Source organism: Sitophilus oryzae, unplaced genomic scaffold (genome assembly GCF_002938485.1).
Source record: "Sitophilus oryzae breed Bouriz unplaced genomic scaffold, Soryzae_2.0 scaffold_574_pilon_pilon, whole genome shotgun sequence".
NCBI classification, from domain to species: domain Eukaryota; kingdom Metazoa; phylum Arthropoda; class Insecta; order Coleoptera; family Curculionidae; genus Sitophilus; species Sitophilus oryzae.
In genome coordinates this window covers 512250-530579 of record NW_022147167.1, presented here as the reverse complement: position 1 = coordinate 530579, position 18330 = coordinate 512250, and the positions used below count along the sequence as shown (strand labels likewise).

Here is an 18330-nt window from a genome sequence, read left to right as displayed (position 1 = left end):
ACTTTATTAGGGCTATCTGAAAGTATTTTTAAATTTTCATATTAGCTGATAATTTGTGAGATACTGAGGCCAACTTAATTTTTTTAAATACGGATCTGCATTTTTTATTTTAGGTTTTGAAAGAACTCGGTCTCCTGAGTACAATGATATCCCACACTTTATATTTTTTTTTGTTTTTAGTAGCTTAGCAACAACAAAACTATTTAATTATATTATTTAAAATAATTTCAAGTCCGACTCTGGTTTTTTAAATTATCTAATCTGATTATATATTCATCGCAACAATATTGATCAGCGCTAATTAACATTCAATAAGGAAAATTGAACCAAGTAAAAAATTAGAAAAAAAAACAATATCCAGGTCAGCAATTTAAAAATATTATTTATAACTTTTTTATTGTGAATTTGAAAACTTATTGTACGATCTAGTAATATGCATAATATTAATCGTAGTTATTATAAATAAATCAACTTCTACAAACTAGTTTTTAATGCCCTACATGTTCGAAACGGTTCCCACCCTCCCTATTGCACAAATTTATTCTTCGTTCAATTTTATTTATAGTTTCTTGAAGATATCTTCTTCTTATAAATCCGAATGCATTTTGTACTCTTAATTGTAAATGTTGAAATGTATTGATTTCACTTTTACAAGTGACGTCAAGTAATGCCCCCCTCCCCCAACGCCCCTTGGCTACTAGTCCAGGAACCTCGCTGGCCATTATACTGCTCTACCATTTCCAATTCATCTTTCGGGCAAATTATGTGATTGTTTATATTATTTATTTTATATTATTTTTTATTATTTTATTGCATTTGATTTTCCGTATTTAATGTTTTACGCCACGTCATTGGTAAGTTTGAAATCTTATCAATATAGTAACAAAGAATAGATTAAATATTTAAAAAAATAGAGGCCGGACTTGAAATTAGTTTAAATAAATTGTGTTCAAATGTCCGAAACAAAAAAGTGTGGCATATCATTGTGCTCAGGAGACCAAGTTCATTCAAAACCGAAAATAAAAAATGCGGGTCCGTATTTAAAAAAAATAAGTTGACCTCTGTATCTCACAAAATATTAGCTAATTTGAAAATCTAAAAATACTATCAGATATCCCTAATAAAGAGGCTATGAGAATTGCTAGTTAGTTTTTTGATTTTCTCAAAAGTAAGGATAGGAAAAAATAGAAGTTGTTACAGTTACTGAGATACCAATGCTCGTACGTCTCGAATTTGTAGCAGCCTGTATAAATCCATCATGTGTCGTCTCTTGTTGTTTTTAACAAGAACATTTTAACAGTTTTATAGTAAGTGTGGTTTATTATACAGGGTGGCCCATCGAAAACGTTCCGCAAGGCATAACGGCCAGGGTAATTTTTTTTTCAGAAAATTCAAAAACACGTCAATTTTGTTTGTGAGGGGGACAACTTTTGCCCCAAAAATGATTGCTAAATCTTCAACTCTCTAAGCGGGGGTGTCATCCCCCAATTTTTTTCAAATGGGAAGGGGTCAAGTGGTACTGCAACAGAAAGGGCTTTCTATTCTATACTTTCCCACTTCGTTTTTGAAAATCGGTTGAGTCATTGAAAATATGAAGGATTAGATTGGGAATTTGAAAATTTATTAAACATTTATCAGAGTAAATGATAAGGATAAATTCCTTCGACTAATTTGCTGTTTTTCTTATTATTTCTAGATGCTTACGCATCTTTTCACTTGCCACAAGGTTGAACGATCAGGTGCGGCAGTTGCTAGATAGCTGTTCTTTGACTTGTGCGTTGAAGTTCTTCTCAATATCGTTAAACTTTTTAACAATTATGGTGTACTCACTTGCAGAAAAAGTAGAAATAATCGAACTTTATTTTAAAAATAATGAATGTAGCAATCGGGTTCCGCAGATATTCAATGAATGCCATCCTGAAAAACATTTTTATGACAAAATTGTTCGCGAGTTAGTAGCAAAATTTCGCGAAACTGGTTCAGTTATGAATAAAAAGAGGCAGAGGAAAAATCCTGTAGTAAATGAAGCTATGGAGGTATTCGTATTGGGTCAAATTGCCATAGATAGTACGCTGAGTACAAGAAAATTAGCCAATGAGACCGGCGTGAATCGTACAAGCGTCCAACGGATATTAAAAAAAACACAAGTTCCACCCGTTCAAAATTCTGTTGGTACAAGACCTCAACGAAGACGTTTTAAAATAAAGTAAAATAAAGTTTATTTTTAAAATAGAGTTCGATTATTTCCACTTTTTCTGCAAGTTGAAAAGAACTTCAACGCAAAAGTCACAGAACAGCTATCTAGCAACTACCGCACCTGATCGTTCAACCTTGTGGCAAGTGAAAAAATGCCTAAACATCTAGAAATAATAAGAAAAAACAGCAAATTGGTCGAAGAATTTATCCTGTTTACTCTGATAAATGTTTAAATAAATTTTTCAAATTTCAATCCTTCATATTTTTTCAATGACTCAACCGATTTTCAAAAACGAAGCGGGAAAGTATAGAGAATAGAAAGCCCTTTTCATTGCGGTACCACTTGACCCCCCTTCCCATTTGAAAAAAATTGGGGGATGACACCCCCGCTTAGAGAGTTGAAGATTTAGCAATCATTTTTGGGGCAAAAGTTGTCACCGTCACAAACAAAATTGACGTGTTTTTGGATTTTTTGAAAAAAAAAATACTCTGGCCGTTATGCCTTGCGGAACGTTTTCGATGGGCCACCCTGTATTTTTATTATTCTATGTACCTACACCTAATTGTAGTTAATATGCGAAACTTAATAAAAATAACGTACTGCATTTTATCCTATTTTACTTTAGTAATAGCGTGAAATACGAAGTGTGGCAAAAATAACAATATTGACTTGACTACAATGTCTTTCTAGTGTTTATTACTTTACATTATAGTTATTATTGTTTTATTGTGTATTTAAAACTGTTAACAGTAGGCATTTTTATAGATTTTGTCGTTAACATTAAACATTAATACATTTTTGTACAATCATGTTTTGTTTTTATTTTATGATTTCTGTGAATGTCTATATGAATACCAATTGTACGTAATTTTAAGAATTTCCTATGTCGACTGAAACAAAAAAAAATATAATAAAATACTTAAAAGTACCACATACATTAAAATAATGAATATTTACATAATCTTAATTATTAAAATTGTACTTTGAATGGTTTCAACCAGGTACGCCAATAATATGAAAATTGATTTTCCAGCAAATTGATAAAAAATTATATGGGTTTGTTAAAAAACCTTACTCTAACCCTAAATACCCTAAAAAGAATAAAATTATACATGGTATCATAATTTCTATTGTAGCTGTTAAAACAACGAACTCCACAAGGTGGAGTAACCCCTACTCTGGAGCTTGGTAATGGATGAACTAACAAAACAAATTAACTTTAACGGGAATACACTGATGCATGCAATAGATGACATAGTTATGCTCGCTCGGGAGAAACATGAAGGCACCCTGTGTGATATTATCCAAAGAGGACCGCGTATCACTGAGAGATGGTGCAGGAAAACCGCGGTAGTGCCATTCACCAGGTAGTGAAGTCTGAAAAACTTGAAAGGAATCCATATAGATGGAAAAGAATACTGCGATCACAGGAAGTCAAATAATATCTTGTAATAACCCTGGACAGTAAACTTTCATGGAACAGGCATATTAAGAACATTATCAGCAAAGCCACAAATGCTCTCATGATATGCAGAAGATTGACGGGAAATAGATGGGGTTAAGCTTCTAACATTTTGCGCTGGATGTATGCCATGATAGTAAGACCCATGAGTACCTATGAAGCAGTTGCTAATAAAATACTTAAAAGTACCACATACATTAAAATAATGAATATTTACATAATCTTAATTATTAAAATTGTAATTTGAATGGTTTGAACCAGGTACGCCAATAATATGAAAATTGATTTTCCAGCAAATTGATAAAAAATTATATGGGTTTGTTAAAAAACCTTACCCTAACCCTAAATACCCTAAAAAGAATAAAATTATACATGGTATCATAATATCTATTGTAGCTGTTAAAACAACGAACTTCACAAGGTGGAGTAACCCCTACTCTGGAGCTTGGTAATGGATGAACTAACAAAACAAATTAACTCTAACGGGAATACACTGATGCATGCAATAGATGACATAGTTATGCTCGCTCCGGAGAAACATGAAGGCACCCTGTGTGATATTATCCAAAGAGGACCGCGTATCACTGAGAGATGGTGCAGGAAAACCGCGGTAGTGCCATTCACCAGATAGTGAAGTCTGAAAAACTTGAAAGGAATCCATCTAGATGGAAAAGAATACTGCCATCACAGGAAGTCAAATAATATCTTGTAATAACCCTGGACAGTAAACTTTCATGGAACAGGCATATTAAGAACATTATCAGCAAAGCCACAAAGGCTCTCATGATATGCAGAAGATTGACGGGAAATAGATGGGGCTGCGCTTCTAACATTTTGCGTTGGATGTATGCCATGATAGTCAGACCCATGATTAGCTATGGAGCAGCTGCTTGGCACACAAAACTAGAACAATGTACTTTGCAAAACCTGTGCAAAGGACAGAGACTGGCATGCATTTGCATCACAGGTGCCATAAGCACATGCCCAACAGCAGCAATGGAGGTCATTCTAGACCTAACACCAATGAACATTGTCGTCGGTAAATATACCATTGCGACAATGATGGTCAAGAATGGTCATTGACGGAAATAGTATTGGGAGAATTGTCAGGTCAGGGGCTTGGAACACCCTCAAAAGGAAAATTCCACTTCTCCAACTCCCAGTGGATGACATACCAAGAATTTACAACTTTGAGAAACACCTCACTGTAGTATTGAGTAACAAAAAGGAATGGAAGGAAGAAACGCTTCCTCAGCATGTAAAAGACCATACCATAATGTGGTATACTGATGCTTCCACAACCAAAGCAGGGACAGGGATAGGAGTATTTGGGCCGAAAACTAAATACTCCGATTTGAGAGACAGCATATATCTTATCTGGAGTGCTAGCAGAGAACATATCCCGGCTAGCAGCTTGTGAGTCATTCTAGGGCCTAACACCCGCACACATTGTGTTCGTGAGATTGCTGGGCCGACAATTCTTAGAATGTTACTGACGGAAGCAATTTTCAGATCAGGCTTCCAGCACCATAAAATTCTATTTATTTGAAACTTCCTCTGTAAAGTCCTCCTACTCTGGTGCTCGCTCACCAAGGGTTAGAAGGCAATGAAAAAAGCAAATGATCTGGCCAGAAAAGGAGCAGACACTCCACTAACTGGACCAGAACCGTTCTGTTCTCCAAACGGGAACCAGCTGAAAGCGAACTGAATAATCTGGAAGACTCCATCCGTAACTGAAATGGGTGTCCTCCAACGGTCTAGACACACGAAAAGGTTCCTTAGAACTTATGACCGAGAAAAAATCAAAGGTTTTCCTTGATTTAAGTAAAAACAATCTTCAGTTGATTGTCACGGGGTTTCTAAGGACACTGTCTCCTCAACGAACACCTCAGTAAACTGAAACTGAGAAACAACGGCGAATGCAGATTTTGTGGGGAAAATGGGGAAACACCAGAACACCTTATCACTGAGTGCGCCGAGACGACGACCATTCGTGCCATGAATCTTGGTACGTCTGATGTCGAGGATGGAGAGCTGGCCTCTGTGGAGCCGTCTCAGATACTGGCTTTTCTTAAAGCCCTGAGACTGTATGATGAGTTATAACTCGTTATAACTCAAGAAAGGGGAACACACAATAGATCTATAAGGTCGCGGTGATTAACTTCCCTCCTAAACATTCTACATTCTATAACAAAACCGAAAGGTAAATTTTAACCAAGTCGACTTAGAACATATTCAAACTAAATATAATTTTAAAACTGATCTAATATATCACGTCGACTAAAGAGGGTGCTCTACAACCCCAAATGAAGTCAGAGACTACCAAAATGTACGAAACAATTTGAAACTATTTATTCTTGGGAACGTGGAAAAAAATCGCCGTTATTTGTGCTGTGAGAACTCAAGGTTTTGTGCCGCTTCTATTCATTTATCCGAAACTAAGAAATATCACTCAGTTAAAAAGGAATATTCTACGTTGCTTATTGTTGGGCATCGCACAGGTTCCAAGCGATGCTAGATTTTTGCCTGCTGGATTTCCACTCGAAGTTTCAAATGCAGCACCAGATACACTTCCTCGCGCAAACGTCCGAAATGTAAGCCGATTTTGGGCACTAAATTCCGTCTTTTTGCACTAATCAAGTCCGGTTCCGAAACTTTACAGAGGGTTGATTCGACTGCTAGATTTTTAGCACTTTGTCTAATCCTACCGACTGCGCCAGTTAAGTCAGTTAAGTAAAAAATAAAACTAAATTTATTCTCGGCGAAAGTATATTGCGAATTTACTACAAACTATTTGGTCTTAAATCTACGAAGGATTAACAATTATTATCCTGTCATTCTCTGGAACAATGCTTAAATAAAAAGAACAGTTGTTGCTTATTACGCGGATAGTACAAAGCCATGATTATGGCATTAAGAGGGTACATAACTCACAATATATCAAATCTATTTTAATTTTAAAATAAGGGTGCATCCACATCATCCTAGAAAAAGCGGAACTGCGGATCGGCGTATCGATATTCGGCAATTCTATTGGCTGAAATTTTTCGAAAATTCATCTGTCCAAAAATTCAGCCAATAGAATTGCTGGAGATCGTTACGCCGGTCCAGCGTTCCGCTTTACCTACGATGGTATGAATGCACCCTAAAGTAAAATCGTTTTTAATTTTGTTAATTCATTTTTTTGTTATTTAAAAAAATGCAATACATTGCGTGTGGAGTACACACAATACCACAAGGAGATGGTAGAGGTAGAACATTTTGAATTCCAACCACATTATTTTAACCACCTTATTAATGACTTAAATCATTTGATTTTAAGCCATTTTTTGAAAGCTGACTTAAGACTTAACATTTAAGTCTTTTTCAAAATGATTTGTGATTTAAATCTTTATTCCGAGGGCGGCAGCCAAGCAGTCAAATAATCTTAGACTTATAGGCGGCAGTCAAACAGCAGAATAAAAAAAATGCTCAATACCACTAGCAAATAAAATGTTACTTCTTCGGAACCGGTTTTAATTATTTGTCATGTTACGCGTGCGTAGTGAGGGTTGTAGGCCACATCATCCACATCCACATTGTAATGATGTGGATGCACCCTCAGGATGCATATCATCCTAGAAAATGCGGAACGGCGTATCGGCTAACGACCTTGAATCGATTTCCAGAAATTCTATTGGCTGAAATTTGTCGAAAATTCATCTGTAAAAAATTTCGACCAATAGAATTACTGGAAATCTATTCAAGGTCGTTGCGCTGATACGCCGTTCCGCTTTTTCTAGGATGGTACGGATTTACCCTGAGTCTGTTACCATGTTGTCTTTCAAGTGAATCCCCGACTTCGTTATGTAGCCAGAAAGACGAACTCTTTAGTTTTAGTTTCTACTATTTCTTTAAATAGTCCTTAGCTTATGCCATCGACATATTGATCAAAACACATCACCACTTTTTAATAGACATTATTCGATGACATCTAAACTGTAATGGTAATAATAGGTCAAATTTTATAAAAAAAAATATTTTTGTGTTTGTAGTTATTTTATGTGATTTAAATCATTTTACCGACTTAACTCAAAGATCATCATGATTTAAATAAAAAATATAGACTTAAGTCATAAAAAGGATTTAAATTAGATTATATTGGTTTAAGTCTTCACGAAAATGACTCGACTTGAAATAAATTGATGTAAGTCAAAAACTTAAGACTTAAATCATTTGAACTTTATGTTGAATTTGACTTAAAACTTAAATCATTTTGATTTCAGAAATGACTTAAGACTTATGTCTTTTTAAAACTGACTTGTTGCAGCTCTGATTGTTCGCTGCTTTAAAGCTATCCACAAGCTTGTCCACAAGGATTGTGTGGATTTGCAGTGACTGCTTGATGTGCTCTATGATTTTGTTCCAACTAAGCCTGTATATGCGGTTGATTTTCTTTAAACCAGTCTGGTTGTTTCTTTTTCTTGGATTTTCCCAGTACTGCTTCACTGGTATTATAAATTGCATCCCTCAATTGTGTCCAATCTTGTTCAGCTTCCGAGATTGACGTTATCGGTGGAAGTGCTTCTTTGATGACCCCCCGAAGGGCGTTGGCGGTATTGTTGTTCGCTAGACTCCATACGTTATCATTTTTGAAATTACAAGTCGGTCGTCAGTACTATATTCGGCATCCATTCTGCCTTTTATGAGTCTGACATCTTTTAGATGCGCCCTTCGAACGATTACGTTTGGTTTGAATCCAATTGATGCCAGTGGCGTTATCTGGGATGTTTCCAGGTTCCGTTGACATTGTACTCTGTGCATATTGTTAGTAAGCGTTCACCATTGCTATTTACATTTCCCATTCCATGTTTTCCCAATACGTCAGGCCATATTTCTTGCTGATTGACGACGCGGGCATTAAACTCACCTAGCAAGAGATTCGCTCCTGCTTTGGAATGTGTTGGAGAGCATTTTGTAGAGCTTGGTAAAATGTATCCTTATCCTCAATTTTAGCGTCCAGGGTAAGAGCGTAGGCACTAATGATGTTGACGTAAGTTTTATCTGATATGAGGTACCTTAAGGTTATAAGACGTTCGGAGACTCCTATGGGTACTTCTGTTATACTGGTGGCAATTCGTTTTTGATTGCAATGCCTACGTCATGAATTCTACTGTGTGTTGCAGGTTGACCCTTCCAAAAGAAGGTGTAATGCTCCTCAGTGAAGCTACCTTCATCCCCAAAGAGGGTTCGCTTATTTAGCCGGTGGAGTTACTGTGAGACCAGTGCCATACTTCTCTCTGGTCGATTGGGGTTTGTCCTGTCCAGTAGAGTGCGGACGTTCGACGCCGCAAACGTGACACATTGATGATGCTTAGTTCTCTGATGATACGTTCGAGTAGGCACTCCCTCCCGGAGATCTGATCGAGGGAGTATTTTACCTCATGACGATGATTTTGTCCTACTTAAATGTTCCATCTTTGGAGTGTGAGCTGCGTAAAAAGGTTCAAATGAGGCGGTTACGCAACCGTACAGTTTGGCTGCAACTGTAGTATGGGATGACTATGGCACAGTGAGGACTGAGACGATAGTTCACTTGTGCTACATTCTTGATCGGCTAGGAATAGTCTACTACTCCACTTCCCTAGAAAGATAACAGGTCTGGGGTTGTATAAGGTCAAACCGCCTAACTCGGAAGTCTCACAGCCTCGTTTGTGTAAACAGGGTGCACCACGTGAAGGTGAGGTTGACTTTTGGGTAAGCTAGGCTATATACAGGGTATCCCAGGCTGAGCGTTCATTAGAAGTTTCTAGAGAATACAATATTTAGATTGGAGATTTTTTGCACATTACTGTTTTACAATGAGATCTATCGATTAAAAATATTTTCAATATGGCGGCACTTCCGGTAATACCGGAAGTTGTCAGCAACTCTCTTATTTTAAATTGGTATCCTCATTTTTTATTACATATTTAAATTCTCTGTAAAATTTAATGAATTTTGATACCAAACACTCTATACCTAACATTAACCGTTTTTTAGAAAAAAAAATATTTAAAATTTTTGGGAGAAAAAAACTGCCTGTCAAAAAAATCTGTATAACCTAAACGACTAATTTATATAGTTGTCGTAGTCACATAGTGTATTCTGTTTTTTCGTGAAGATCCTAGTAACTTCATGAAGCGTCGCGTCGGTTGGGTTAGCACAAGCATCTCAAAACAGAAGAGATTCCATCGATGTTGCCATATTGCAATATTACATGTCAATCTGCGTCAATTGTCATTACTGTCATTAGTTTTGGAGGTTATATTTTAGAAGATTTGCCGCCTATTTTGATTCGTTGAAGACCGATAAAGGACGATTTGTCTATGAGGGCGATTATTTACTTTATCAGCTTTGACAATTAAAATTTTAATTTCTCTTTGATTTAGATTGTTGTTACTTATTGATGAATTGTAAAATCATGAATACTTGCAACAAGTGTTTGAAAACATTTTCCAATATAGGAAATTTGAATAAACATTTAAAGATGGTGCATAAAGATAATGCTATTTTAGTATATGAAAAGGATGAAAAATCCTTTCAGTGCTTAGAAGGGTGTAATATTTCTTTTAGGTCTAATAAGGATTTAATAACTCATTTATGTACAGTACATAATTTAAAAATGGAAACTGAAGAGTTACATTTCCCTAATATTGAAGGTACGTAGTACGTATTTTAGTAGATACCTATTTGGTAATATTAAAATTAAGATGGATATGTAATTTTCAATTTTACTAATTTTATCCTATTTATTTTTAGAATTCCATATATTTTTAAATAACCTTCATATTTCCCAGAACGTTGAATATGTCCAAACTTGTGGAAAGCAAGAGAAAAAAATTATTGTTATGAATGAGAATGGGTTGTGTGAAGAGGTTATTGAAATTATATATTTGAAATGTAATCGTAGTGGTAAGATATCTTTCTTCGCAGCATAGCAACTGCTATAATTAAAGTTTCAAAGCAAAGTTATATAATTTTCATACAAGCTGTTTGGCAATACCACAAAATTGGTCAGCCGAAATTTACTTATAATTAAAGATCATTTATAATAAGGACATATACAATATTTTGCTGATAAGTCAGTCATAACTTTATGTACCATTTCTTGTTACATAAGTCTATATGGATGAGGACACAACCAAGAAATCTACAGTTTACATTATAGTATGTATTAAAAAAAAATATGAATGGGTGGTGCAAGCAGAGATAAATCTATATCGCTTATATTGGGTACCTGTTGTGGTTTAAGGTTGATAGGTTACAGGAATATACGTCTATATCTACAGTCTCTTCAATGAGTCAGTATTGCTTACGTTGGGTGCTTATTGTGGCTTAAGGTTGATATATTATGAGAATATATGTGTATCTAAAGTCTGTCCAATGAGTCAGGGTAGATTTCGACAGCTGACATTAAGGACACACTAGATATAAATATAAACATAAATTCATATGTATTTTTAATTACTGGTGTTTGGAAATCAGATTATGTACTTTATATGTAGTATTGGTGTGGTGTGGAGTCTATTTAGCTTTTACTGAAATATATTAATCTAATCAAAAATTATGTCAGATAATTGATATAAAATATTTATAGGAAATTATATAAAACCATCAGTGCCTCGTCAAAGAGCAATTAAGCTAACAGGGTCATGTAAACTGAATAGAAGTTGCACAAGTGAAATCAAGGTTGTTTCTAATAAGAGCACATTGAAGGTTTCTGCTACGTTTTTAAAATCACATTATGGACATGATTCTGAAATACAACATTTAAGATTACCCAAGACTGAAAAGGCTGATATTGCTCAGAAACTTGCAAGTGGCATTAGTATAAGTCAGTAAGTACACAGAAATGCCTACGATATAATAAGGTTTCTATTAATCACATTATTATGTTTTTTAGAATTCTTAGTATGAATAGGGATAACTTTAATCCTGAAAACCTTAACAGAACTAATTTATTAAGACGTAGTGATATACATAATATTAAACGTTCATTCAATATTGAAATATATGAGGGTGTAAGACATACAGAAGGTTTGTATATATTTTCCAAAGCCTACCTATATAAAAATAGCTAATTATTATTATTTATTATTAGATGCTGTTAGTGTAGATATGTTTGTTCAGGAATGTTCAAACCTGGAAAGCAATCCTATAATATTTTATAAACCACAGGGAGTTGAAAATGAAGGTGTTTTAAAAAAGGAGGATTTTTGCATCATTATAATGAACAGAGTGCAACAAGACATATTGAAAATGTTTGCGGAAAACATAGTTGCAATAGACAGTACTCATGGAATGAATGCTTACGATTTTGAACTAACAACACTTTTAGTGGTGGATGAGTGGGGTGAAGGATTTCCTGGAGCATGTATGTTAACAAACCGTAAAGATACATTAGTTTTTCAATTGCTGTTTAAAAATATTAGAGATAATATTGGTATTTTAAAACCAAAGGTTTTTATGTCTGATATTACACATGTCTTTTATAATGCTTGGAAACAAGAAATGGGTGAAGTGCCATCACAACTATATTGTGCATGGCACGTAGATCGTGCATGGCGTTCTAATTTAAGTAAAGTAAATTCACCAGAACTTAAAACTTTAGTCTATCAGTCGTTAAAAGTATTACAGACAACAAATTCTAAAGAAGAATTTCATGAATTATTAACAAAGAGTATAAATGATTGGGGTAAGAATGAAGCAACTGTTAATTTTGGACAATATTTTGCAGGAAATTATTTATCAAATTATATGCAATGGGCATATTGCTATCGCTTAAATTGTGGAATTAATACTAATATGCGTTTAGAAAATATGCACAAAGTGTTAAAACATATATATTTAGACGGCAAAAAGGTAAAAAGATTAGATAAATGTTTAAATGCTTTAAATTTGTTTATTAGAGATAAAGCACTCGAAAGAGTAATCAAGAAAATTAAAGGCAAAAATTCAATCCATTTAAAAACAATTAAATCAAGACATGATATTGCAGTAAAAAGTAATTGTGAAGTTAGAGATATTATAGATGAAAATGATAGTGCTACCTATAAATGGTCTGTATCTAGTTGTTCAGAGTTAGACAGTAATTATATAGTTTGTAAAAATGAAGTTGAAAATTGTTGCAGCCTAATATGCTCACAGTGTGATATATGTATTCATTCCTATAGTTGCACTTGCCCAGATTTTCTAATACAACATACTATTTGCAAGCATATTCATGTGATAATAATTAAAAAAAATAATTTGCTTCAACATAAAAGTACTGAAAATCCTGGAGCATCTCTAACAGAATATATAAATAGTCTTAAAGGGGAGCAGTCCTATCAAAGCAATGATACATTAATGCAAATAATATCCTCTGAAACGTTAAAACTACAGAATAACCTGTTAAAAAATCCAAACAGAACTCTCTTAAAACATGTTGCAAGTTGCTTGAAAAAAGAAAATAGTTTTATTGAGGCCACTACTTCAAATAATATAAATTTTACCAAGCTACCTAAATCTGAAGCAGAACCAGCTAATAAGAAAATTGAAAAACAAATTAGGTTCTTTTCCACAAAGAAAAAGCGTACATTGAAAAAGACTAAAATTTCCAAGCCAGATAAAGATGAAACCAAATTTATTAAGAATTTTATTCATGGAAAATGTGAATTTATTTCTAATGATCAAGCTATAGACCACGATTATTGTAGAAGTGTGAATTAATTTAATTTCTTTTAGCTTCACTTTTTTAAACATACATATAAAGTATAGCACAAATATGTAACCATATAATAATATAATATATACCGTGCTTTTTTATTTTAACTATGAACATAGGTCTTGACATTGCAATGTTATTTTGCAACGTCATGAGATTTTGAAGTAAGTACTCTTTTAAGTGTATACTTAATTCAGTATGTAATATTAAGTATCCAAAAAGATACCCCATAATTGATATATAAATGTTAAAAGGATCATTCAGCAATTGAGAAACTGATTCACAATCTTTCAGTTTTGTTAATATTTTAATTTCATACATGCCCCGCTCATCTCTAGAAATTGTGATAGTAAAGGAGAGTATATCTAATAAAATTAAGTTTCTGTTATACATTTATACTCAGTTTCAGGTTCAGATTCATGGATCGTTATATATAACCACAAAATGATTAATCTAAAAAATGGAGAGTATATCTGTCTAATAAATCATATTTTTTTTATATTATACCAAGTTTTAGATTCAAGTTAATGAAATTTCAGCCACAAAGTGATGTATTTATATCTAATAAAAGTGGAGAATATTATTTAATTTTTGCTAACACATTTTTGGTATAGAATTATATCATACTTCAAGATTTATGGAATGTAGATACAAAATAAGTGTATATTTTAAAAAAGGAAGTATTTCTATCTAATAAATCACTTTTTTGTAATACAAAATTTATACCAAATTTCAGATGTGGGTCAGAAAATGATGGGTCATTAATATAAAATGGAGAGTATATCTATAAAATATGCATTTTTTTACTATGTAGTATATATTATACCAAATTTGAGGTTTAGAATAATTAGTTATCACAGATATCCATTTTTATATATGCCTATCCCAGGTATATATTTATTTACCCAATAAATATACCTAATATAACCATTGTTGCACATAGCTATATTTATATGTTGGAAACTTGTTCGGTTGAAAAGCTGAGCAATATATAAAAGCAGAATAATTATATAATTAATTAGATATGTGAATTTTTTAGGTACAATTTGCATACTATTGGCTACGTTCTAGACTTATTTAGAATCAAAGAATACTTCAAGATATATGTACATATAATACACATATAATATTTTGATTGCTGATAAAAATTATACTAGTTACGTCTTTATATTTTTTGTCATATTTTTTTAAGTAAATAAAATATTTTTTACAATGCATTTTAGTGTTTAAAATAATAAAAATATTATTAAGTATTCTGATTGTTTCTCTTTATAATTTTAATTTTGTTCGTGATAGCAATTACATAATGGTTAAAATACTTAGTTGGAAATATTATTTATTTCATAGAACAATCTGTTTCTAAATAGTTCGTTAGTTTAGTTTCTTTTTTTGTTACGAAGCCGTAATCTGAGTATCGAACGACGATTACTATATAAGTGTATCTACGAAATCATCAAATCTGTTTTAAATTTCCCGCTTTAGTATAGTCAGAAAGTGCTCTAGAGGGCGCCAATAATTTTCAAAGTAAAGTTCGTAAATCTGGCAACGTCGATGGAATCGTTTCTCTTTTGAGATGCTTGTGGGTTAGCAGGCTAGTTATGTTGTTAGGTTAGTTTTTTTCATTAAGTGACTAGGCTCTTCATGAAAATACGGAATACACTTATGAGACTACGACATAGTGATTACCACAGCCACTGTCAAATAAAGAGAAGACACGTGGCAATTTATTTCAAAAATTATATTGTTCGAATGTCATATAATATTAAATTAAATTAAAAAATTTCCATAAATAATTTTTTTTTCAAATGGAAACCCAATTTTTTTTATTTTACTAGTGAAAAGGTTTTTTAATTCAATACTTTTTGATTATGCATTTCCCTATACCTAAAATAAATCGTTTTCAAGTTATTTAAGATTTAGTTTTAAAGCATATTTTTTTCTTGATTTTATCTAGCTTCCTGTGACATTAAATGTCAAATCATCAAACAATTTTCCTTCTGCCAAAACACTACCTATTTAAATTTCGTATATTATAAATACTGCTGGTAAAACTTTATAAAGAGTATTTATAAAAATATATATCGTATATTAGTGATAGCTAATGGCAATATGACATGGCCAGATATAGATTTACATCGCGTGACGTTTAGAGTAATAAGCAACTGGTTAAAAAACTAAAAAATAAAGCCTTTAAAACTAAAAATAACTTAAAAAACAATTTATTTTAGGTATAGGAACATGTATAATAAAAAAGTAAATTAAAAAACCTTTTCATTAGTGAAATAAAAAAATTGGGTTTCCGTTTCAAAAAAAGGATTTATGGTAATTTTCTAATCGCTCAATTCCATGACAGCTGCAGCCAATATTATATGACATTCAAACAATTTAATTTTTGAAATAGAGAGCCACATGTCTTCTCTTTATTCTACAGTGGCTGTGGAAATTGGCAATCACTAAATTTGTCATAAAATTGATCTTGTTGTAAAACAGTGATGTGCAAAAAATCTCCAATCTAAATATTTTAGTTCTCTAGCAACTTCTAATGCCCACTCAGCCTGGGACACTCTGTATATCCCTTCAATACCCCTTGCACCCCCAATTTAACATATAATAAATTTACAAAAGAACATTTTCGAGTAATAATATAAAATGAAAATGGATACTCATCTAACTACTTTAACAATTTATTTACATCTGGTGACCAATGGACTTTTATTCCTTTCTCCAAATGAAGCAATTTTTTTATTTGGCCTGGTGTAAAAACTATACCTAATGCATTTTCATACTTCTGAAGAGTATACTTCATTACCCTAACCTGTTCTTGTAGCTCTTTATTTTGTTTCTCTAACATTTTAATTTTGTCTCTAAACTGATCAAGTTCATTTGACCTAAAAAGTATATTTTGTTTCATTTAAACTGCTTTAAATATACAAAGTTAATCTTACTCAGTATTATTAATTCTGCTGGGGGTTTTCACAGTAAGACTAGTCTCTTTTGTTTTGGTTAATTCCAGATGCAGATTTGGTTACCAGATGCTTGGTTTTCTTTATTAGTTGAAGATTACAAATAAGGTTCTTCATATGAAGTTAAAGGCTGAGTCTCAAATAATTCCTTTAATATCTCCGTCACTGTGTTATATTGCCTTCTTTTAGTAATTCTACCAGATCTTGCAGTAGTCCTAGGTTTATGAGATGAAGAAGGAAGATTTAATACTGGCACAGCGTCAAGTTTTAAGTAGCTACCAGTTTTTGGACTGTATCGTAGCAACCTTTATTTTATTGGAATTTCAAAGCACTCAGCATCAAAATGTATGGAGTAGACACAAGCTAAAATAAATGAACTCTATATATGTGTCACACACATTGTATTCTATTTAGAATTATTCACAATGATACTCAATAATTATTATAAACAAAAAATTGAGTAGGATAAGGATATCCCTAAATATAACTTGTTTTTTGTTTGTGTAGTCCTCAAATTAAGTGATTCAAAATGTAAGCTCACCATTTTTTAGATTTATTTTATCGTCTCGCCGGCAGGCAATTATCCACGTTTCCGATTTGTTTGTTGTCCAATCGTTTTCCGATTTGTGTTGTTGCAAGTAGCCCAAAGTAGCCACCCCACACCCAGGCATTTCTTATTTTTTTTAAGCTTTTAAAATAAATTAATACCTAGCCTAGCACCTAAAATCAATCGAACTAAATACTAGAAAATTAATTACGGAAAATACTAACAAAACTCACTATATAAAAACAGGTAAATTAAGCAAAAAAACCACGATAATAAATAATAACCTTGATCAATAACCAGATAAAGTCCAGATCACAGTCCAGATCATGTCCAGATCCAGATAAAAACAAAAACCGTTCCCCTATTCCCCTCAAATGCAGAATGCAGCTGTCACGCAGCTGTCAACTGTCGGCTGTCGGATTTTGATTCGCAGGTGACGTCACGGTATATATAGGGATGGCTACGATATATCGATATATTGGATATATCGATATATTTTCTAAAATATATCGATATATTTATATCAATATTTTGTTTCGATATGTCAATAAATATATCGAAAGAAATTGTCGGGAAGCCCCGTTCTCAGAACATCGGTATTGAAAAAAAAACAACGCTTTATTGTACAAAAAGCCAAAACAGCTTCATCGACAAAGCAAAACAAAAAAAGCACAAAAACAAATATACAATTTATACAAAAAATGTCATACAATACAAATCAATTCAAAAAAAAAATTACGTCATAAAATTACAAATGAAACATATATGGACATTGAAGAACCTGGGCATTATCTAGAAGAGTTTTACACAAGGAAAACTGTAAATGGGTTGGAAATCATGTTATAACATAAAATCAAAGAGTTATAAAATGTGAAATACTAGACCTTTAACCAGTGTGTGAGATGATCAAAATATTAAAATTAAAATTCTAAATTGTTCATGATTAAACATCAACAAAATGTCGTTTACCGCATATAAGGCTCTCTCCAGGTAGGAAGGTATGAAAGTTTTCAGAGCTTTGAGAAATGCAGGAAAGAATGAAAGTGACTTGATATTCCAAGGCAAATGATTGTACATTTTTTTTTTTTTTTTTTTTTTTTTTTTGTATAATATTGAACTTTTGAGCGTGGGGTAGGTATAAAGATCTTGCTCCGCATTTCTAAGTGGATAGTTATGAGATGGGCTTTCGGAAACAGCAGATATTTATTTGCTTGCGGATTAAGCAGTCGGATTCAAAAATGAATAGGAAGGAAGGAGTCAATTATTTTAGAAATTTTTAAGAAATTCTGGCAGTGGATTCTACTGTTTGGGTCAATAGGTATCGAACTGCTCTCTTTTGGAGTTTGAAAATACGATCAAATTTTTTTTGTTGCGCAGCAAGTACCTTAGAATGGAAGGGCATAGCAAAGATGTGACTCAAAAGGTATAATAGAC

At 32.9% G+C, this 18330-nt stretch overlaps 1 protein-coding gene and 1 long non-coding RNA gene across 5 annotated transcripts; one reads left to right on the top strand and one right to left on the bottom strand.

Annotated features, from left to right (window-relative positions):
* Nucleotides 1–9482: 9482 nt before the first annotated feature.
* Nucleotides 9483–14534, top strand: LOC115887400. Of its 2 annotated transcripts, XR_004051076.1 has the most exons (6): nt 9483–10339; nt 10440–10592; nt 11278–11518; nt 11584–11717; nt 11782–14275; nt 14426–14534. XR_004051076.1 is itself a non-coding variant. In XM_030906813.1 (5 exons), exons 1-5 carry the CDS (start codon nt 10087–10089, stop codon nt 13389–13391), a joined length of 2391 nt encoding a protein of 796 aa, XP_030762673.1. In that variant the 5' UTR covers nt 9483–10086; the 3' UTR covers nt 13392–14534. The 2 variants fall into 2 exon arrangements, 1 of the variants encoding a protein (XP_030762673.1); XM_030906813.1 differs by having other exon boundaries at nt 11782–14534.
* A 1487-nt stretch (nt 14535–16021) lies between these two features.
* LOC115887401 lies at nt 16022–17284 on the bottom strand. 3 transcript variants are annotated; one of them, XR_004051077.1, is made up of 4 exons: nt 17121–17284; nt 16891–17069; nt 16332–16712; nt 16022–16274 (listed from the first exon to the last, which is right to left on the bottom strand). It is a non-coding gene; the product is annotated as an uncharacterized LOC115887401 (long non-coding RNA). The 3 variants fall into 3 exon arrangements; XR_004051078.1 differs by having other exon boundaries at nt 17130–17284; XR_004051079.1 differs by having other exon boundaries at nt 17181–17284.
* Nucleotides 17285–18330: the final 1046 nt, after the last annotated feature.

Coding starts and splice junctions, on each gene's coding strand:
- LOC115887400 (XM_030906813.1), top strand. CDS start 10,087: ATGAATTGTAAAATCATGAATACTTGCAACAAGTGTTTGAAAACATTT. Junction 11,519..11,583: donor AGTGGCATTAGTATAAGTCA/GTAAGTACACAG, acceptor TATGTTTTTTAG/AATTCTTAGTATGAATAGGG. Junction 11,718..11,781: donor GGGTGTAAGACATACAGAAG/GTTTGTATATAT, acceptor ATTTATTATTAG/ATGCTGTTAGTGTAGATATG.